The 22,692-nt window shown below is 45.8% G+C and overlaps 3 protein-coding genes and 1 pseudogene across 3 annotated transcripts; 2 read left to right on the plus strand and 2 right to left on the minus strand.

Moving 5' to 3' along the window:
- Positions 1–734: 734 nt before the first annotated feature.
- LOC133888318 (serine/threonine-protein kinase D6PK-like) lies at positions 735–4,588 on the plus strand. Its single transcript, XM_062328511.1, has 4 exons — positions 735–979; positions 1,283–1,348; positions 1,420–2,751; positions 3,571–4,588. Exons 3-4 carry the CDS (start codon positions 1,562–1,564, stop codon positions 4,439–4,441), a joined length of 2,061 nt encoding a protein of 686 aa, XP_062184495.1. The 5' UTR covers positions 735–979; positions 1,283–1,348; positions 1,420–1,561; the 3' UTR covers positions 4,442–4,588.
- Positions 4,589–5,652: 1,064 nt separating this feature from the next.
- On the plus strand, positions 5,653–15,939 carry LOC133889695 (ubiquitin carboxyl-terminal hydrolase 3-like; annotated as a pseudogene).
- Positions 15,940–15,941: 2 nt separating this feature from the next.
- Positions 15,942–16,620, minus strand: LOC133889694 (oleosin 16 kDa). The gene has a single exon (XM_062330152.1). The coding sequence runs from the start codon at positions 16,546–16,548 to the stop codon at positions 16,090–16,092; it is 459 nt and encodes a 152-aa protein (XP_062186136.1). The 5' UTR covers positions 16,549–16,620; the 3' UTR covers positions 15,942–16,089.
- A 3,203-nt stretch (positions 16,621–19,823) lies between these two features.
- On the minus strand, positions 19,824–21,284 carry LOC133888272 (ethylene-responsive transcription factor 2-like). The gene has a single exon (XM_062328447.1). The coding sequence runs from the start codon at positions 21,174–21,176 to the stop codon at positions 20,268–20,270; it is 909 nt and encodes a 302-aa protein (XP_062184431.1). The 5' UTR covers positions 21,177–21,284; the 3' UTR covers positions 19,824–20,267.
- Positions 21,285–22,692: the final 1,408 nt, after the last annotated feature.

Here is a 22,692-nt window from a genome sequence, read left to right on the forward strand (position 1 = left end):
TTATTATTTGCAAACTGTCCAAGATTCTAAATCTAAAACGTTTACATTTAAGTAAGTGTAAAGAGAGCATGTTTTCACCAACAATAAAAGATCTGATCTAAAGAAAATATATTCGTAAGTGTTTTCTATTCCAGACATACATTATTAAGATACTACAACAATATTAATAATTTTTTGGTTGGCAGAATCTTTCATTTGTACCGTGCATTTTATGATGCTAGAGCTCATAACAGATTTTTGTGATATAGAAAATACTCCCAGTTTCTCTCTGATTGCGAACAAAGCTGTGTGATTAGGGAAAGTAAATTGGAGATTAGTGGCGGGAAAGTTGTTGCAGGAGGGTGTCTTCAACCATCCATATCAACTAGTTGTAAAGATATTCATATCATATTTTTATCTAGGTGAAGCAGCGTTATTGTGAGGGAGAGAAAAACTAGTTACTAATATATGTAGTGAGTTTATAGCGTATTTCTAGATATATGTATCTTTTTAATATCTTATTATATGTGGATATGTATTAAATTTTGAGAGATGATATAGTATGTTTACTGTATCTATTGTGTTATTTGTAAATGAGTAGATAATTTTTATAGTCCGTGGTTAACTGTATGGTCGGAGACGTAGAAGTGTAGGCTATAGGAAACTAGCAGGCCACGCCGCAGCCTCTTCCCTGTCTTCCCTGTCCATTTCATTAATTTCCAAAAGGTAAAATAAAAGGTAAGGAAAGAAATATCATCCGCCCCCACCTCCGAGCTGCACGTTACCATGCCTTTCGCTTTTGCTTTTGCCCTCCTCCATTCCACTTCCCCTCCTCACGAGAGGAGAGAGAGAGTGCGTGCGAGTGCGGAGTTACTCGGAGTCTAGTACAAGCGAGCAGTAGTAACGCTAGTGTGCGGTGGGGGAGGCGAGTGGAGGAGAGCCAAGAACACGGAGAGCACCCCTGCAGCCGCTCCGGGATCTCCACTTTCCCCCATTCGAGGTGATTCTTTGGTTCGAGTTCAGTCAGTTTCTTGGGTTGGTTTGGTTCTTGCTTTCTTGGGGAAGCTCTGGTTTCCGCTCGTCTTTGTTAGTTTCTTTGGGCTGTTTGTGTGTGGGAAAGATCTGAATGCGGGTGGGCGCATGTCCAGGTAGAGCCCCGGGGATTTGAGGTGCGGTTCTTTGGATTTTGCGGCCGTCTGGGAATCGTGGGATTTAAGGAACCTAGGGCGTAATTTGGTGGGTTGTTGTTTTCTTAAGTAATGTTTAATCTGGTGGATTGAACGTCAATTTTGTGGTTGTGCAGGGTGGAGTTGTTCCTACTTCCGGGAGTTGCTTCGCTTGGTGGTGCCCAGAATTAGTGCGGAAGCAGGTTGGATTCTTAAACCCGTTGGATTGAAGGGAAATTTTTGGTTTCCTTCAACTCCTTTGTGCTTCTTGCAGGCGGAGTGCTCTCTGTGCTGAAATCTGCTCACCGGGTGCCAGGGAACAGGCCGACCTTTCTGTGGGAGATAATTGCTTGGGAATTTGCTTAGAAGCGACCGAATCTTTGTTGCTGGTTGTGCACTTGTTATGCTGAAGTTAAATGGAGGCAGCAGATAAGATTGCCGAGCCCAAAGACCCTTTGGTGGTCACTGCTCTGAAGGTTCAGAACTTGGAGCCACCGATACCGATAAAGGCGTCATGGAAAGGGAAGAACTCCCAGCAGCATGATGAGAAGGATTTGCCAGCTGATGGCGAGGAGAGCTTCCGGAGCCTCGATTCCTCAGATGAGGGTGGCCGGAGCTCCTTCTCTGGGGCTAGTCACCCTCCCGAGCCTATTGATATGGATATTATGAAGACAGTCTATGTTGCAATTGACGAAGAGAAGTCTGAGCCACCAGTGTGTTTAGTGCGAGGACTATCATTGAAGGGGCCTTTCATAGATGACTTGTCCATCCGTGTTACAGGTACAAAGGCAAATGTGGTGGTAGGTGCAGGCAGTGCTGAAGGTTTGGCTGAAGAGAGGAAGGTTTCTGGTTCTGCAGTGCCATCAGTCGGCACAACACGCTCGTCTCAGGCTACTTCTTTGCCTCAGGACTCGGAGGAGAAGGAGTGCGTTTGGGATGCTTCACTCCCTCCCAGTGGCAATGTTAGCCCTCACAGTAGCATTGACAGCATGGGTGTGGTCACTGCCATGAGCACCGTGAACAGCTGCACAAGCACGTATAAAAATGAAGCCATAGCTAGTGAAGCAATGCTTACTGTGGAGAGAAACTGTAAAAGTGTAAAGGGTGTCCGAGGTGACTTGCTGGAAAGTGCAAAAACTAGCATGAGTCGAGCAAGTGATAGCAGTGGCATTAGTGATGACAGCAGCTGGAGCAATATCACTGGAGGTGTCAGCAAGCCTCACAAGGGGAATGATCCTAGATGGAAGGCAATTCATGCTGTACGAACTCGTGATGGTGTGCTTGGGATGAGCCATTTTAGACTACTCAAGCGTCTCGGCTGTGGTGACATTGGCAGTGTTTACCTCTCAGAATTAAGTGGGACACGGTGCTACCTTGCAATGAAAGTAATGGACAAGGCATCCTTGGCAAGTAGGAAGAAGTTGAATAGGGCTCAAACTGAACGGGAGATTCTACAGCTTCTGGACCACCCATTCCTCCCGACTCTGTACACTCATTTTGAGACCGACAGATTCTCTTGTTTGGTCATGGAATTCTGTCCGGGTGGCGATCTGCATACTCTGCGACAGAGACAGCCGGGAAAACATTTCTCTGAGTATGCTGCAAGGTAATCTATATTAAAGCATGATTCAGTTCATTAGAGATGTATAACTTGTTTGGAGTAGAGTATCTGATTTCTTCAGTACTAGTTTAGTGTCAATGTAATTTTGTTTAGTGTTACCATCCTAGTCTTATGAAGCTTTGTGGAGACGCTAATTTTGCCCAGTTATGCTCTCTGCAAAGTTTCTGAATAGACTCTTATAGCTTTTCACGCAATGACAGGCAGAGAACTAATGTATGATCATGAAATATCTATATTGGTACAAAGTGCACCCAGGGAGGTGACCATAAATGTTTCCGGTATTACTTTCATGAACTGAAATTTATACAGCAGGGTCCATGTCATGAGTAGCAAGCAGCAAGTAGCAAGCAGCAACGAGTAGCAGAGATATTAGGTCATATTACATTCTAGTTTTTTTTAGAGTTTATACAGCATTTGAATTCACCCATACGTTTGGCATGCAAGCCCAAATCAACATAACTTCTCCTCACCAAGCTGAAGCTAGGAGACCAAAACACTCATATCACTCTAGCCTATTACAGACTAATCAGGCCCCATTCTCGAAGTTGCAGTGCTTCAAGGTCCAGCTTGTATTGCCTGACCTGATCCATCCACTTGTTGATCCAAGATCATCTCTGGCTTTTGTATAATCTTTTCCAGTTTGCATACAATAAGCTTGAAGGTCGAAACATTTTCCTGGCAGCATAAGATCTCCAGCTTGCTACATTCTAGTTTTGCTTCACAATTCAGTAGTTACTTGTCATGCTAAGTAGCTTATACTTGCTAATTGCAATCATTAACATTGAGTGCTCTGGTTCTGGGCAGGTTTTATGCTGCAGAAGTACTTCTGGCTCTAGAGTATCTACACATGTTGGGAGTTGTTTACAGGGATCTGAAACCAGAAAATGTTCTGGTGCGTGATGATGGCCACATAATGCTTTCAGATTTTGATCTCTCCCTGAGATGTGCAGTCTCACCTACACTTATCAGAGCATCCGCTTTTGATTCTGATCCCAGAAGAGCGGGTGGTTCTTTCTGTGTACAGCCTGCTTGCATAGAGCCTACGTCAGCCTGTATGCAGCCTGCATGCTTCTTGCCCAAATTCTTCGGTCAGAAGAGCAAGAAAAAGACTAGGAAGACAAGGTCTGAGCTGGGACAGAGTGCTATCACCCTGCCCGAGCTCGTCGCTGAGCCAACATCGGCTCGATCAATGTCATTCGTTGGGACTCATGAGTACTTGGCCCCAGAAATAATCAAAGGCGAAGGTCATGGAAGTGCTGTTGACTGGTGGACTTTCGGCATCTTCCTGCACGAGCTGCTATATGGCAAAACCCCATTCAAGGGATCAGGCAACCGTGCCACCTTGTTTAACGTGGTCGGTCAGCAGCTAAGATTTCCGGAGTCACCGTCCACAAGCTACTCTAGCAGAGACCTCATCAGGGGGCTTCTGGTCAAGGAGCCACAGCACCGCCTCGGCGTCAAGCGGGGGGCGACAGAGATAAAGCAGCATCCATTCTTTGAGGGCGTGAACTGGGCTCTCATCCGGTGCAGCACTCCTCCTGAGGTCCCAAGACCCGTGGAGGCCGAGCTGCCAGTAAAGTACGGAGTGGCTGAGGCGATCGGGAGCAACAGCAAGAGGATAGTCGGCGCGGACGTTAAGTCGGGCGGGAAATACCTGGACTTTGAGTTCTTTTAGAGTAGTGCCCAGTGGCAGCTATTGTTTGCATACTGTTGGTGTTTAGTCAGTTTGGCGCTGTGTGATTCGATATGGTGGTGTGTGTCACCATCGCTGCGAAGTTCTCGGATCTGATGTGACCGGAATTAGATAGATGTGTTTGCCTTACTATAATCTCTCAACATTTCACATTTCACATTTCTCTAGCTTGAAGCATTTGCTACCTGGTGCATCGATGAAAAGATGAAAGCAGTGAGGGTGGCAAAACATTCTCAGGATCTAACAGATGCAAAAGAGAAAGAAAGAAAATTGCCGTAACAGATATGCCTACTCTTTGCTGCTGGCTTATGCTCTGCAGTATACACCGGTTGGCCCTTTGACGAGTCTGGGGCGCTGGGCTAGTCACTAGTGTTTCCGTTCCGGAACTGGTGCTGTTGCTGCGGCTTGTGCGTCAGGCGTCTGTGAACAAGTCACTGGGATACTTGCTCCACCGTTGCCCGTGGTCTGTGGACTGTGGCGGTGTGGACGTTTGGGGGGCACATGGCCAATGTGGACCGCGCACCGGCCGAGCCGCCAGCGGGCTGGCCGCGCGGCCACGATCATCCGCGCCGGATGATGGCTGCCGGCTGGGCTTGGCTCCGCCTACACAGATTAGGCCTTCTGAGCAACGTGTTTCTACGCGCGACGGCCTAACTCGTTCGGGCGTGACAGTAATCCCAGATTGGCCTTGTACATGGGGCACGCTGGGCTTTGGAATCGCCAGCCGTCCGGCGGTTTGCGATGGGCCGCGATTTTGGAAGGTTGCCGTAAACTTGTGATATTGTCTCAACTCTCAAGTCAAATGCGTAATCGTAGTGGTCAGATAGTATATGTCGACAACCTTTCATATTTCAACTTTGCGTGTTCTATCTATCTATTAGCTACATACACCTTCGTAGTGTGGCACGTGTAGGTAATGTCTCACTAGTATACAAATTGGTGACAAACTGACATACATACGATTTTCTCAGAGTGAAAATACACTCCACTTGACTTGTTACGTCATCTATACTCCTCTAGGCTAGTTCAATTCGACTTGTTACATTGTGAAGTTTCTGTTCGGTGTACAGTAATTGATATTCACAGTAGTAATTTGCTCAAATTTGGAGGCCTAAAGTGCATTTGGGCGCAAAATAACAACCGCAAGCGGCGAACCCCTCCTCCCGCCCCCCCCCCCTCCCCACCATAGCAGCAGCAGAAAACGCAACCTCACGAAACCGCCGCCGCCGTCTTCCATTCCTCCGGCGCGTCTCTCGCCATGGTGAAGCAGTGGCTCCCTCTCGAGGCCAACCCGGACATCATGAACCAGGTACTCCCCCCACCTTCTCCCCTCTTCCCGTAATCAGGGCTCGCTCCCCCTCGACCTTTCGCTCACGGCGCCGTACGCTACACGATCGGTGCAGTTCATGTGGGGACTTGGGGTCCCCGAGGACGTGGGATTCTTGTCAAGAACTCTGAGAGCAGAATCTTCAGTTTCGTCAGATTTCTCCAGTTGTCAATTTTCTTCAGAAATGAGGCTTGTTTGTTGTTGCCTGATGAAATGTTAAGGCTCAGGATGGCCGTCCAGATGAGATCCAAGGGTGGATAAGTGAAGCGGGTTAATTGGGAGAAGTACTTCAGTTAATGCAGCCATAAGAGCTGTTGTAATTCAGTTAAACCGTTAAATACTGTTACCATCCGAAAACTACCGCGTAGCTGAACTGGATGTTAAAAACTGGTTGTGAGGTGAATGGAAAAAAAGAGAAAATCATTCCCCAGATATCTTCTCAAGTAGTTAGGGTTCTTAGCTTTCTGTTAGCTCATTCCCGTCTGGAGAATCTTCTCCATTTTCCACCAAATTCTACAGAATTTGTCAGGAATTTCTCCTCTGCATCTCGAGATCCTGACAATGTGTATCAGAGCTGATTCATCCTCGGATTAATTGGTCGAAGATCCGTCGAAGACGCAGGTTGGAACGGCTGCTTGCAGTTCGTTCTGTAAAATCCCGACGTCAGGTGCGTATCCAGGCTGGAGGCGACGGAGGGAAACCAGATTCAGACTCGGGTTGCGTGGCGCGTTCACGTGTAAAATCCCTTGGTCGATCTCTGGTTTCATGCGGCGGCGGAGTCATTTGAGGCTTGGAGTGAGGATTTGATCCGAACTGACCTCAGTGACTGGTTGATGGTAATGACTCGTGCTCAGAAAGTGCAGATCGGCATGAGTTCTAGTGAGGAGGAGAATGTGGTGCACGAAATCATGCAGATTAAGGAGGATATCACAGATCTCAAATCTATGAAGGTTGAGATGCATTCACTGAAAGGAGAGATGTCTGAGATCAAGAGGATTTTGATGGCTATTGGGTCTGGGATCGCCCCAAATGGAGATGCAATTGCAGAAAGGAGGGAGCAGTGCAGTTCTGTGGCTGAACTTGTGACAGGTGTTGGGAATCTGGTGAGTTCTATTCCTCTAGCATCTACATCTGTGGCAACTATATCTGGTGAAATTAGCATGAATGAGGGAGTTGTTGGTTCTAGGATCAATTCTGGTGGTGTGAGGTTTAGGCCTGCTATGGTGACTAGTGGTATGGGGCCTTTGTACACACAATCAGTAAATCCAACTGTGTATCCACCACCTGGGCTGGGAATTAGGTATGATCATGTTGGAGGATGTAGCAATATGCATCAATTCAATCCTTATGGAATAGATCCCAATGCAATAGCTGGGCATGGCAGAGCTCCTGGAGTCATAGAAGTGGAACCCAGAGGAGGGGTTAGCAATCAGGCTTTTTCATTCCCAAATGATATGAGCTTGCAGTTATATGCAGACAAAAACCCAGCTCCATATGCTGAAGCTATCATACGAGGACCAAAATTGGAATTACAGTTGTTCAATGGAGATCAGCCTGTAAGTTGGCTTAGACATTGTGAGAAGTTCTTTGAGGTTTCTGGAACACCATATACACAATGGGTCAATCTGGCCACTGTTCATTGTGTGGGAAGGGCAGAAATCTGGTTTAATGGACTGGGCATTCATTGGCAATTTATCAATTGGACTCAGTTTTGCAGAATGGTTGTTGATAGATTTTCAGAAGTGGGTTCACATGAAGCTGTAGCAAGGTTCCAAAACCTGCAACAAATGGGTTCAGTGACCAGCTACATTGATAAATTTGAGGAGTGTATGGCATTTTTAAAAAGGGATCATCCATATCTGCAAGAGGCATTTTTCTTAAGCTGCTTCATTGGAGGATTAAAGGCTCATATTAAGCATCAAGTCACTTGTCATCAACCCAGGAGTTTACTGGAGGCATTCTGGTACTCTAAGCACTTGGAACAAGCAGTGATCACCAAAAGAAGTTTCCCTCAACCTCAACCTAGCTTTCCTGGCAAACCAGGAAATAGAATGGTTGCAGTTAAAGAGGGAGGCCAACAAAACACTAGCAGAGACAGAAACAAATGTTGGTACTGTCAAGAACCTTGGACACCCCAGCACAATTGCAAGGTGAGAAAAAAATTGATGGCATTGGCTCTTGAAGAAGGAAGTGATGTTTCTGTTAGGGAAAAATTAATGTCTCTTGCCATGGATGAAGGAAGATTTGAAGAAGAAGTGGAAACAGTAGAGAATGTCCCTGCGATTAGATATGTCACTACTCCAAGTAGCCCTCCAGAACTTGCTCAGACAGAAAATCCTGATCAACTGATGCAAATCTCCCTCAATGCTGTTTATGGGATTACTGGACCAATGACATTCTCTTTAATTGTGAGAATTGGAGATAAGCAGGGTGTTGCACTTGTTGACAGTGGCAGTACAAACTCTTTCATGGATTATGAGTATGCTTTGAAGAATGAATTCAAGCTGAGCTACATAGCAGCAAAAAGAGTTACTGTAGCTGGAGGGGGAGAATTGGTCACAGATGCTCTTGTGCAGGAACTGCCTTATTCAGTGGGTGATACAAATTTTTGCAATTCTTTTAGGTTGCTTAGGCTCAAGAGTTATGATATTATTCTGGGAGGAGATTGGATATATGAACATAGTCCCATTGGGTTGGATTTGCAAAAGAGAGTACTGTCTATAGCAAAGAATGGAAGAACATTGATATTCCCTGATCACACTACACCAAAAAGCAAGTGTATGATTAATGCAAAGAAGTTGCAAACAATGGTCAGAAAGGGGGTGCTAGGCTGTGTCATCCATGTGAAGTTAATTCAAGAAACTGAGTCTGAGATAAATACTAAACCACTTAAAGAGGTTGAAGAACTGCTTTTGCTTTACCCTGATGTGTTTGAGGAACCAAAAGAGCTACCTCCAAAAAAGAGCAGTGGGCCATGCTATACCCCTGAAGCCAGAATCAGCACCTCCTAATCTGAGACCTTATAGGGTACCACATCAACAAAGGGGAGCTATGGAAGAAATCATCAAGCAGCTACTGAAAACTAAAGAAATTAGGCCTAGTGTCAGTCCTTATTCTTCACCTGCTGTTATGGTTAGAAAAAAAGATGGGTCATGGAGAATGTGTGTGGATTATAGGCAGTTGAACTCTATCACAATCAAGAATAAATTTCCCATGCCAGTGATTGATGATATACTGAATGAGCTGTTTGGTGTTAAAATCTTTTCAAAAATTGACTTAAGGTCAGGTTTTCACCAAATCAGAATTGTGGATGCAGATATCCCAAAAACAACTTTTAAGACACATCTGGGGCATTATGAGTATACAGTTATGCCATTTGGGCTCACAAATGCACCAGCTTCATTTCAGTCTCTCATGAACCAGATCTTTTCTGAATATATTGGTAAATTTGTCCTGGTTTTCTTTGATGACATTTTGATTTATAGTGGTAGCCTGGAAGAACACATCTTACACCTTAAGGCTGTCCTGGATACTCTGAGGAAAAAGCAATTATTTGCTAAGTATAGCAAGTGTACTTTTGCACAGCCACAAGTTGAATACTTAGGGCACATAATTAATGAGGAAGGAGTATCCACTGACCCTAAAAAAATCAGAGATGTTCTCAATTGGCCAAAACCTGAAAATGTTTCACAGCTGAGAGGATTTCTTGGTTTAACTGGCTATTATAGAAGATTTGTAAAGGATTATGGGAAGATCTGTAGGCCATTGTTTGACTTATTAAAGAAAGATGCATTTGTGTGGCAAGATGCTCATACAGCAACATTTGAAAATCTGAAAAGGATTATGACAACCTGTCCTGTACTAGCATTGCCAGATTATACTCAACCTTTTGTGTTGGAAACAGATGCTAGTGGCTCAGGATTGGGTGCAGTTCTGATGCAGTCAGGAAGGCCTATTGCATACTTTAGCAAAACACTCAGCAACCGTGCCATGGCTCAATCAATTTATGATAAGGAAGCAATGGCAATTATTGAAGCACTTAAGAAATGGAGGCATTATCTAATAGGGAGTTCAATTATCATAAGAACTGATCAAGAGAGTCTTAAGTATATTTCTACCCAGAGGCTTACTGAAAGTGTTCAACATAAGTTGATTCTTAAGCTCATGGAGTTTGATTATAAGGTAGAATACAAGAGAGGGAAGGAGAATTTGGCTGCAGATGCTTTGTCTAGGAAGGTAGCTATGGAGTCAAGAGATGACTGTCTTACCATTACATATGTCCAACCTGAGTGGGTAAGAGATATCAAGGATAGCTACAATGAAGATGACAAATATCAGCAGATGCTAGGAAGGCTAAGCACTGAAACTGATCCACTGGGCAGGTATTCTTTAACAGATGGAATACTGAGATATAAGGGAAGAATCTGTGTGGGACAAGGAACTAATGTGAGGAGAGACATCCTTAACTCATTCCACTCCTCAGCAATAGGAGGTCATTCTGGAAAAAGAGCAACTTACCATAGAATCAAGAAATTGTTTTATTGGTCTAACCTTAAATCTGATGTGGATAAACTAGTAGCTGAATGTCCCACATGTCAGATCACCAAATCAGAAAACCTGCATATACCTGGACTCTTGAACCCATTAGAAGTCCCAGATATGGCTTGGACCCATATTAGCATGGATTTTATTGAGGGGCTGCCTAAGGTGAAGGGAAAAGATGTTATCCTGGTTGTTGTTGATAGGTTAACCAAGTATGCACACTTTTTGGCATTGTCACACCCTTACACAGTTCAGCAAGTTGTTCAAATTTTCATTGATCAAGTGTTCAGGCTGCATGGATTTCCCCTTGTGATTGTATCTGACAGAGATAGGATTTTCACAAGCAAACTATATCAAGAAATATTCAAGTCTGTTGGGGTAACACTCAGGTTTAGCACTGCATATCACCCCCAATCGGATGGGCAAACCGAGAGAGTGAATCAGTGTTTAGAAAATTATCTAAGAAACATGGTATTTCAGGATCCAAGAGATTGGTTAAAGTGGCTGACAATGGCTGAATGGTGGTACAATACCTCATACCACACATCTTTAGGTACTACCCCTTTTCAAGCTCTATATGGTTACCCACCACCACAGATAGGAGAACTATCTATTCCATGCAATGTATCTGAAGAAGCAAGGGTGACAGTGTTGGAGAAAGAGAAAATGTTGAAAGAGCTGAAGGTTAACTTGACCAAGGCTCAAGAGAGAATTAAACACTTTGCTGATAAGAAGATAACTGAGAGGGAGTTTAAGGAAGGAGACATGGTATATCTCAAGATGCAGCCCTATAGACTTAATGCATTTGGACTGAGGGGATCCATTAAACTGAGATCAAAATTTTATGGACCATTCAGGGTATTGAACAGAATTGGGCAAGTGGCCTACAAATTACTACTACCAGAGGGATCCAACATTCATCCTGTGTTCCATATTAGCCAGCTGAAGAAACACCAGGGAGCTAATGCTATACCATTGCCAAATCTGCCACTTGTAACTGCAGAAGGGAAGATCAAGACTGAACCCATTGCAGTGCTGGACAGGAGAGTTGTACCAAGAAACAACATTGCTGTCGTACAGTGGTTGATTCATTGGGCAAATCTATCAGTGGAGGATGCTACCTGGGAGGATGCTAAGTTCATTCAAAGCACATTTCCAAAATTTCATCCTTGAGGACAAGGATGCTCTCAAGAAGGGGGAGTTGTCAAGAACTCTGAGAGCAGAATCTTCAGTTTTGTCAGATTTCTCCAGTTGTCAATTTTCTTCAGAAATGAGACTTGTTTGTTGTTGCCTGATGAAATGTTAAGGCTCAGGATGGCCGTCCAGATGAGATCCAAGGGTGGATAAGTGAAGCGGGTTAATTGGGAGAAGTACTTCAGTTAATGCAGCCATAAGAGCTGTTGTAATTCAGTTAAACCGTTAAATACTGTTACCATCCGAAAACTACCGCGTAGCTGAACTGGATGTTAAAAACTGGTTGTGAGGTGAATGGAAAAAAAGAGAAAATCATTCCCCAGATATCTTCTCAAGTAGTTAGGGTTCTTAGCTTTCTGTTAGCTCATTCCCGTCTGGAGAATCTTCTCCATTTTCCACCAAATTCTACAGAATTTGTCAGGAATTTCTCCTCTGCATCTCGAGATCCTGACAATTCTGCGACGTCTACGGCCTCGACGACGAGATGCTCGCCATTGTGCCCCAGCCCGTGCTCGCCGTCATCTTGCTCTACCCCCAGGTGATGCCCGATTCCTAGTTGGCCCTGCGTTGGTCGAGGTTGCTTGGAGTCGCGTGTGGGGAGGGACTAGTCTTTTACCGCATTTTGGTGGGCAGGATCGGAACAAGGAATCCAAAGCTTCGACTGCCTCGTCAGTGGAGACCAAGGTGAGACTGAATTGTATTCAATACAAGTTGGTTTGCTATCGAGTATGCGCAGCGCGTTTCATGAACCGAAATTAGTGTTTTCCATTAAAACCTGGCAAATGATCGGGTTGATTAATCTACTAATTTCTAAAATGATTTTGTGAAACATTGCGTGCATAGAAATAGGCAATGGTGAAATACGACCATAATCCATCAGCATAATTTAGGATTGGACAATGGTGAAACATCTTTTTGGTATATTATGAATGGGTCATTAACATTTTTCTTCAAATATATGCATGTTCATGTTTGTATTTAACAAACTCAACTAGCTTATTTATTCAAATAAAATCGGCTGGTTTTATTTTCCAGTGGCAGTTGATTCCTATCTATTACGATCTAGAAGTTCCAATATATTTGATGTTACTATAGATATAACACTTGTTCATTAGTGATGCATAATTTGCATATAAATCAATCGTTTTAGTTTTGTTGAATATTTGAATCTATGTGAGAGATAAGCTCAATTTAATTTTGTATGGCCTCGAATTATGCAGGTGAAACTTAGCAGCAAGATGGTTACTGAACTTATGTCAACTATCTACAGTATATATGCTTATTTTCTCTTTTGTCCTAAAATTAAATGATGCAGGAGCCCAGCAAGAAGGTATATTTCACAAAACAGACCATTGGGAATGCCTGCGGAACAGTTGGCATTATTCATGCACTAGGGAATGCTGCTTCCAAAAGCAAGCTAGGTATTTTTTTTCCATGAGTTTTAATATCTTATTTAACTTTTCATCTAGAGTGTTTTCATGCCTCAGAAGGAGACTCTGATATAGGAGAGTTTATTTACTGAAACACCAAACATATTTGAGGACTAATTGCCCAAAGCCCCTAGGTGATCCCACATAGCGGTTTAATCATGCAATTCTATCAGTCTGGCCACAAAAGACATAGCGACTTTCAGCTCATCTTTGTTATTTGGTATTACAGTCCATTTGATCACCAACACTAATTTGCATGAATCCTTAAGAACTCCAGACAATCACCCAAGAACTTTCCTTTGTAATGCTAGCTATCTTTTACTGTAGCGAGATTTGATTATTACTTTTTATTTTTGCAGGTGAGGGGTCATATTTTGATAGGTTTTATAAACGAACTGCTGACATGGATCCTATCCAGGTTAGTGGCCCAATTTGTTTCAATTCAAGTGCTTTCTGGTTATTGATGAGGTCTTAGTTTCTTTGTTGAACTAATCTATTAAGTACTTCATATTTTCAGCGTGCCGCATTTCTTGAGGAGGACCAAGAAATGAGGATGCTCATTCTGTCGCTGCTACTGCTGGTGACACAGAGGTTATTATAACCACGCCTTTCTCTAGTTTTTCCCAAGTACATTAATATTTGTACCAGAGTACATTTATTATTCTGTTGAGTGTACACGGGCCATTGTTGTAATTTTGAATTGTCAATGATTCTCAGAATCACAACCTTGCTACTTACCGGTAACTAGCTGGGAACCAACTGCTAAGATCAGGTTTGCTGACCAGCCATTGCAGGTTCCCAGCTAGTTTTCCGAATCTGTCTGTTAGCCAGTTCACCCTTGTTCCTTGCCATCATGTAATATCGCAGTCAGTCTTAGTAACTGCCATATGTGCTCAATTTTGTTGATCATGTGTCATTGTGAGTGGGAATTAAACATTGTCGATTCATTCACATTATCAGCCGAGAGGACTGTTATTAAAAAAATGAGCACCGAGGGGGAGGGCGTCCACCTGGGATTTCATTAAGAGGATGCCAAGCTTCGAACACGGGGCCGGCTCTGTGAGACCGTGCTTGACTGACCGTTAGCACCGTGAGAGGCTTGGCAAGATGACTGTTATTAAAGAACTGACAATCAAAGTTATTTGAAACTCTGGTGGAATATCTGCTTATACAGTACATAATCCTTACTCTAAACTTGTTTTTATCTTTGGTTGCCATCTGACAGATCCATACTTTATTATGCAGGCTAAGGATGGGGTAATTGAACATTATGTTTGTTTCTCTTGTGTTGATGGTAAGTAAAAAACGACCATCTACTATCATGCCATCATTAAGTTTTGTTACAAGTCTCCAACCATTAGTCTGTTGATCACTTCTCAGTTCTCATAGCCTTTTTCTTATTCAGGAGAACTTTATGAGCTTGATGGAGGGAAATCACAGTCAATACCTCATGGCCCTTCCTCTCCTGGTACCTTGTTGCAGGTAAATAAATCTACTCGTTTCATTTCTTTCATCAGCTACCCTGCATTTGTTTCTTATTCTTAGATTACGACATAGAAAGACTTGATGACTACAAATTTATGCCGTAAGCATGTGGTTTGTGGTTGTGACGTTGTTAGCTCTTTGTTCTCAGCGAGTAGGACGGTACTGCTTTTACCCATGCTGTAGTTAATTCTTATGTTTGAATAACTTAGCTTGACGGTATGCTGCTCAAGAACTCACGACAAATGCAGAGTAGCCGGGATACAGATGATGCTTATGATTTTTGGACATCTTTTTTATGCAGGATGCTGCAAAAGTTATAAAAGCAAGAATTGCAGAGTACTCAGAGTCAAACAACTTCAATGTCATGGCTCTTTCGATGAAATGATAAAGCTCCAGACATGACTCCTATGCTTCCCACATGCAGAAGCCTCAGTTAAGTCCAACGTAGCATTCTTTAGTCTTATTCTGCTGCCTTTGTTTCTGATATTCGAACACGGGAAAACGAAATAAGATTTGGGGTTGGGGGGGGGGGGGGAGGCAGAAAATTATCTACATAGAATGTATTCTCTCATTGCTAGTTTTACTCGGAAGATTCCACATAGAACATTACAAAAAGATTGTTATGTCGATCGGCGGCGCAACCCATTTCCCATGCTACTAGATGCCCGCTGTATGCTACTAGATGCTTACGAATTTCTAGAGACGGAGGTTCAGCGCCGTGATGGCTGTCCTACTCCTACGCAGGCGCTCGTGGAAGTTACGACATGCAGCTCAGCGTGAACGCTCGTGAGGAGGCTGACGCTGGCCGGTACATCGATAAAACGTCCCGAGAACGAATTTTAGATGGACGACCCCGAAAGCTTTAATATGTGCAAAATTAGCAGCAAAGAACTAGCAATCGACAAACAGCACAATGTTAGGGGTTCACAAGGATCGCCGTGCTTATAGATGAATTCGTGAGTTCTTCGGATCCCAAGTTGTGACAGCCTAGGCGCAGTCTCTCTGTCGTAGACGTGTCCGGCAACTGGTTCGAGATTCTCGTTCCCATCAGTTCAGAGAGGCTCTTCCATGTTAGTCGTCTGAACTCGGCAGAGTCTGCGCTACAGCGTGTCTGGGTCACCGCTCACCTCTCTGAGCTCGTCAGGGACTCGTCAATCAGACTCGTCGCTTTCCGGCCAAGATAACTTCTCCATTTCCGGAAAATTAGCTTTCCTCTCTGGGCGTTTTGTCGTTTTGGGTTGGAGAAAAAAAAAACTTCCATAAGCAAACGCTCCCTTCAGACATGCATGTATGGCCACTAGTCCTGCGCGGTGTATCACGTAATTCGTAGTACACAAAGTGCAGCCCTGAGAAAATGTCTGAAGAATGCATTTCAGATGAAGCTAGCATATCGCCTAAACACTGCATTTTATTCCTCGTCATGAACATGACATCCAAACTAGACATCAAACATGCAGTACGTCCGCCACTCTGATCAAGAAACGCACCACACAGCAAGCCCCAAACATGCACATACAAAGCACAACACAACGACTAGCTAGCGCAGCGACCGAGACACTACAGCAGTGTACGTAGCAGCAGCCGTAGGCCAAGCCGGCGGTGGTCGTGCGCCGCCGTCCGTCGCTGTCGGAGCAGGACATGATCCGCGCGTTTTAAGAACTCTGCGCCTGGTCGATGCGGTGCTGCGCCGCCTCCTTGATGTCGCGGGCCTTGGACGCGAGCCGCGCCTTGGCGTGGTCTAGCTGGTCGGCGCCCGGCGGGTGCTTCCCGGTCAGGTACTTGTACATCCACGAGAATACGGACAGCGCAGCCACACCGAGGCCGCCGGACGTCATGAACCCGGCTGCCATGAGCGCCAGCGCGATGGCGGCCGGCACGAGCACCGGGCTGAAGATGACCAGCACCGGGGTGGCCACCGTGAGCGCGATGACGGTGCCGGCGAGGATGAGCCCGGACAGCACCAGCATCGACCCGCTGGCAGTCGCGGCCGCCGCGGCCTTCAGAGCCGTCATCATGGCGCCCTGCTTCTGCTGCGCCTGGCCGTGACCGCCCCCGCGGTAGGGCTCGCCGAGGCCGCCGCCTCCCATCACGCCTCGGTGCTGATCAGCCATGTCCAGAGCTGGCTACCACGTGCGCTAACCCAATGTTCTGGCACTACTACCACTGCTACTACGAGTGAGGTGGACGAGGGCGGGGTTTATACAGGGAGGGCGCGCGTGGGGATGCGCCGAGGCGGGAGCTGTCGCGGCCGCGTGGGACGCATGCGGGACTCGTGTCGCGCCGCGGCGACACCCGGCCTCGGCCGCTTTCCTGAGGCGATACGCACGAGGTTAATGGACGTGCTGCCTGGTTGCCGGGCGACGGCCGAATCCGACGCGGGCCGTAATCTGAGCCGTTTCCATCTTCCGTGCGTTGGCCAGAGACTCCAGCGCAGAACATTTGGTGTGCTGGCCGGGTCGTGTACCCATCGGCCCATCCATTTTTTTTTTTTTTTTGACAAATCGTATCCATCTCACCTCGACAGGCCGTGCTCATTTAATCATTTTTCCACAACTGAAAATGTTGGCATGGGCTGATTCCGACGCTGGCGTGGAAAGTCAGGTGGACATGGAAATTTGAAAGGTGTGACTACTGACTGGGATCCTAGGCAAAAGTTACACAGAATTCAACGGTCAGAAGTCTTGATTAGTCTAGTTGTTATGCTTCCACTTCTGGATGGAATCATAACAGCTATCATCAAGCTTTTGCCGGTCATCTAATTGCGAGGTTCTTTCTTCCCTTTCTAATTGACAAGGGCATCTGGTTGGCCCTAGTAAGACTAGGGCTATCAATATGTTTAGAGATAGTCACGTCAAACACTAAGCATCTCGTGTGTAATATCCGATGTGTAACTTCCAGGATACCCAGTCGTGACACTGCATTATCGGACCTTCGTTGTCACTAACACTCGGGAGGGGCCACGTCGGAGCACGGATGAACGGTGGCTTGTTCTTGGTCATCGAGATCACGAATATATAGAAATGTAGATTGAAAAAGAGAATGAGACTTAGAAATTGTGTTTGATCGATTGGAATGATTCCCTCAATCGGTCATGACCCTCTTATATTTAAAGGACAACAGGTCTTAGCCATACAAGATCAGAACTCCTAATTCAAATAAATAAGATTTACATATATGATTCGACTGTGTCTTCTGCTCTCTAAACTTTCTATAACTAATACTACCTCCGATTGCAAATGTAGGTCGTTTTAGACTTGTGCATAAGGATTAAGAAAGTAGATCAAATGTCCTTGTTGCCCTTTATTTATTCTGCATTGAAAAAAATAACTCATTAATTTATGAGAGTGGTAGTATTCATTGAACAAGGGTAAGAAAGGAACAAAAGAGAAAAAAGTGCATAGAAGTTTGAGAATGACTTATATTTAGAGAATAGTTGAGGAGGCTAAAACGACCTACATTTGCAATCAGATGGGGTATATCTTTCTTAGTCAACCACGTAAACTCCCATATATTTGCTTGAGTATCATTTATTGCAATTCATCATTCTTAGATTCGACTAAATGCTTGACCCGAACATCTGCTCGCATGCTATCTTCTCGATCTAACTACCTGCTTAGAGACCGATTGCTCGATGTATCTATATGCTCGAATACGATCAGTTCTTTCACGTGATCGAAGACCAATTGCTGAATTCGTGTTCAGATATCACTATGGTCAGTGGTTGCCTAGTCGTGGTCACCTGGTCGGTGGTTGCTAGTCATCGGTTGTGGTCGATGCCCAATAGTCTGGTTGTAGTTGTTAGTCGTTGGTCGTGATCAGTGGTCACTGGTTATTGGTTGTGGTCATTAGATGTGGTTACTCAAAAATCGTAGCCCGAGATCACCTTAGCCGGAGATCATCTTAGCTATAGACCACCTTAGCTAGAAACCAACTTAGCCAGAGATCTTCTTTACGCATTCAACCAGTACCAATAATATCCTATTTAGATCTATCATCACTATCATAATCACTGTAGGCATCAAATCTTATCTTCGACAGTTTCATAAGATAACTTCTTCCAGTTGGACTTCAGCACAGTTTGATTTTCGAAGTGAATTTGTAGTCAAATTTGTTCAGCGACATTTCTCATCTCCAGCACGGTTGTTACTTGTTAGCCACAGCCACATCAGCCCATTTGGCAGGTGCGCAGCCATTGTGTCTACGCTATATACATTTGCTTGCACGGTCTCTTTTGGAAGAAAATTCATTTGATTGCAACAAAATTATGGCGTAGAACCTTTTCGCTCCAAACTAAACTTGGCTTTGTCTCCTCCTTTTCTTTTTCTTATTCCCTGCTTTCTCTCTCTCTCTCTCTTTTGAATTGGTTGTACAGCACATGCACATCACCCTCGTGGTACTTTGCCACATGACCTGGACTCAATCAGATGTCATGCAAGTTGGCGAGAAAATTCATTCCAGTTGGCTGGCAAGGAGGCGCGTATGCCTTATCTTTCCAGCCCCCTTTCCACCTAGAATACTGAACAAGATGATAAGTTGATCTGACACTATAGTATGATCCATCGATACATTGCCCAAGGCCAGCTGTTAAGCAACACAGTAGTATTGCACACGGGATATTGCCTGGAAGCAGAGTATTTCTCCTGTGTGCACGATGGGTGCTTATCCCTCTTTACATCTTGGATAAGCACGAGTCATAGATTTTTATTGTTGATTAGGAGTAAAGATGAGGATGGCTCCATTCGTTCCTTGCGCCTCCTCCCTTTCGTCCCCAGCGCAATCGCAAAGCAGGATGACGACTTCCTCGCGCCTCGCCTCGCCCCCTTGCTCCACCGAGCTATCAGCGCTCGATGACTTTGCCTTCTATTTTAATTTTGGGGAGGGGGGGGGGGGGGAGGGGAGGGGTTAGTTAATCCTGCTGCCGTGAGCAGGCCTTCTAGTACGTGCTAACCCTCGCGTTTGTTTATTGATCGGCTCTGGAATTCTGGTTTCGAGGACCATTTCGGTCGAGTTCTGGTCCCTGTCTTAGTTGACTTGTCCTCCTGCTGGCCGCTAAGATATTTATATTTATCAGATCATGTCGCAGTCATTGCTTGCTGGTCACTTGGACGTAACACTGACTCTTGGCATGGTTAAAGATCATAGGGGATTAATTCTTCTTAATCTCATCATCTCCCTACAGATTTTTGTACAATTTTAGACCCGTTTGGTTGCAAGGAATGTTTTGAGATTCTGCAGAATCACTATCGAATCACTATCAAACGCGCCAAAACGTAAAACGTTTCTTATTTTTTAAGACTAAGATCATTTTCGATTCACTTTCAGATCATTTTTCTTTAAAAATCTAAATCCAAAGTCTATACCAAATGTTTTCAGAAAATTAAAGGGATTCATCAGAGAAATAATCTGAAATTTGGCAAACGAGCCCTTACTCTCATCCTCACAAGATATCACATTCACCACACCACTCTGACGGCGACGCCAGTACTGAATGAAATAACCTTAGGCACCGTAAATTCGCAGGCAAACACTTGGTAATCATACAGGTTCTTCCACTTGGGCGAGTTGCACCGAGCAACGGCACCATCCGGAGCCCGTCTGGATCCCAATTCCAACTGCACCACCCAATCGCTTCGACCTTATCGCATTCCATCCGGTGGAGCTTTCACTGGGTCGTGCGCTCTCCGTCGCATGCGTTGTCCGTCGTGCACCGTGCAAGTGCAACACTGGGTCTTGTCCTGTTCTTGCACCTTGCTGGTCGTCAATCCATCATTGCACTTGCACACCTCATTGTCACCCGCACCCGGTCGCTGACATGAGCTTCGATCGGCGCCTAGCTGACCAGCTGCTCCACGCGCGGCGCCATCGCCACCGGCTCGACCGGCGCGGCGGGGAACCATGACTGCGCCGGCCTGTTAAGCTGGGAAGGCGGGGGCACCAGGGCCATGGCCATGGTCGCGGCTGCAGCCTCGCCTCGCTTCCGCCTCTTCGGCGAGCCGGACAACGAGGAGGAAGAAGATGAAGATGAGAAGGACGAGTCCGACGAGGTCGCGGGTTCGGGCGACGGCCGCTTGTCGCCGGCTGCGGCCGCGGCGGTGGCGGCGGCGATCTCCGAGCCGATGCGAAGGGGGAAGTTGAGGAGCGCGCGGGAGCCGCGCATGCGGTAGGCAGCGCGGTCGTAGGCCAGCGCGGCGTCCTCGGCGGTGTCGTACGTGCCGAGCCACACGCGCGCGCCGTTCTTGGCCGGGTCCCGGATCTCCGCGGCGAACTTGCCCCACGGCCGCTGCCTCACCCCCCTGTAGTGCTTGCCCCTCGCCACCGCCGCTGCTGCCTCCTCCCTCTTGGGCGTCACCCCCTCCTCTGTGCTCGGCGTCAGCGGCTCCGGCTCCAGGACGCCGAAGCACGAGCCGTCGTACGAGTACGAGGAGTCCGGGGACGGCAGCGGCTCGGGCTTGACCTGCACGAAGGAGCCGTCGGGCAGCCAGCCGTAGGCGAACGCGTCCTGCAGCGCGCCGAAGACAACCATGTCGTCGGAGTCGTCGGGGCGGAACGGGAGCGAGTCGCTCCACTGGTCCGCCACCAGGCTCCCGAAGCTCGTGCTCCGCCGGTACGCCGGCCGCGCCCCGCTTGAGCCCTTCCCCTCCGCCGCCGCCGCCGCCATCGCCGCGCCGCGCGGCTCCTCCAGGAGGTGCTGCCTGATGCTGTCCAGCACCAAGGCCTCCGACGCCGGGTTCCGCAGCATCCTTGATTGCCTCCCCTCTGTCCTCTCTGTGCTAAGCCGGTGAGCTCTCTGTTTGGTTTATGAGCTGACGAGTGCGAAGTGAAGTGATCGAGTTGAACGGTAAGAGTTGAGGCGGGGCATATATAGCGGGAGGCGCGTTCTCACCGGCCTCGCGGTTCGTTGAACTTTCCAAACCTAGAGCCACGTGGTGGAATGGCTTTTCTCACGAGTAAATTAACGCGAGGAGAGGCCCGGTTAGGCGACGCTAATGCTACTCCAATTGTGTTTAATCTTACTCGAAGTGCTTTGCGGAGAGGTCGCTTGCTTTTCGCGCCCGTCTGCTCGTTGGTTGGGTTAGCAGTCTCGTGCTGGTGGGCGTGGCGTCAGCAATGAGGTCGTCGGCTCGGGGGAGCGTCGCCCTGGCCCGGTTCATCCCGCCGTGGCGTGGGCGCGCGGGGATCGTGCATTCGTGCTCCCAGCAGCAGCAGCGCTCTTGGCCGTGCTCGTGCCATCTCGATGCTTTCTAGATGGTCCAACACCACACCTGCATCCTCTCGCCTCCTCTGGTTATTGGCACGGCGATCCCGTGATGACAAAGCGCAGTGCTTCTCTCCCTGTTTTGCTAACACTAAAGCTCGCCGAATTTTAGCTAAGCTGGCTGGCCCTGGTGTTCTCTGCAGATTGCTCCACCAGCCATGCATTTCCCACGCGTTTTGTTGCTGTAGATTGGCTTCCTCTGGAAATTCCTCCGCCGTAACTAGATGAGAAAAATCCTTATTTATCATTGAAAAATAATGACAAATTCCTATTTTCCATTGTATGAACCTTTTCATTTGTCACTATTTCTAATTTTTATTCCTTTCTTACCACTATTGTTCATTTCACCAATAAAAAAAAGCACATTAGAAAGAAAGTATCAACTGCAGTCTAGTCAACTTGTTAGTTTCATATCTATTTTTCTACAATAGTAAACATAACACATAAGCATACTAAAATTATCTACACGAAATTTTCTAAAAAAAATTAACTCTAGCTTTTGCTATGTCTAATCATAGTCACAAATGCAACTATACAGCTCCACTAATGTTTGGCAAATAACACAAGTTCAAAAATTCACATCTCATTATCTATTTATCTAAATTCATATCCTTTGTGAAAGCATAAAGAAATTTTTTACAACTCTATAGTATATCATATTCTAAGATTCGATCTTTAAAGAGCTCTAAACTTTGATTAGCTGTAGGTGCCCGCACCCGAGGCCATTGTCTTCCTCACTAAAGGTAAATATGTCTTTTCTATGGGTGAAGTAAACGAAAGTGATTAGTTAAAACTAAAAATTAGAAGCAGTGGTAAATAAAAAAAAGTTTATTTCTTGAGATAATAAATAGAGAATCTATTTATCTTTTGATGATAAATAAAAAAATTTCTCCCACTGATGTAGAGATACTAATTGACAGCGGGAACCCCGACAAAAACAAAGGATCTGTGTTGAATGCACGTGGCCCTCAAGTTTGCCATCACGAGAAGAAATAGCGAA

This window comes from Phragmites australis, chromosome 13 (genome assembly GCF_958298935.1).
Source record: "Phragmites australis chromosome 13, lpPhrAust1.1, whole genome shotgun sequence".
In the NCBI taxonomy this organism is placed as follows: Eukaryota; Viridiplantae; Streptophyta; class Magnoliopsida; order Poales; family Poaceae; genus Phragmites; species Phragmites australis.

Coding starts and splice junctions, on each gene's coding strand:
- LOC133888272 (XM_062328447.1), bottom strand. CDS start 21,176: ATGCTGCGGAACCCGGCGTCGGAGGCCTTGGTGCTGGACAGCATCAGG.
- LOC133889694 (XM_062330152.1), bottom strand. CDS start 16,548: ATGGCTGATCAGCACCGAGGCGTGATGGGAGGCGGCGGCCTCGGCGAG.
- LOC133888318 (XM_062328511.1), top strand. CDS start 1,562: ATGGAGGCAGCAGATAAGATTGCCGAGCCCAAAGACCCTTTGGTGGTC. Junction 2,752..3,570: donor TTCTCTGAGTATGCTGCAAG/GTAATCTATATT, acceptor GGTTCTGGGCAG/GTTTTATGCTGCAGAAGTAC.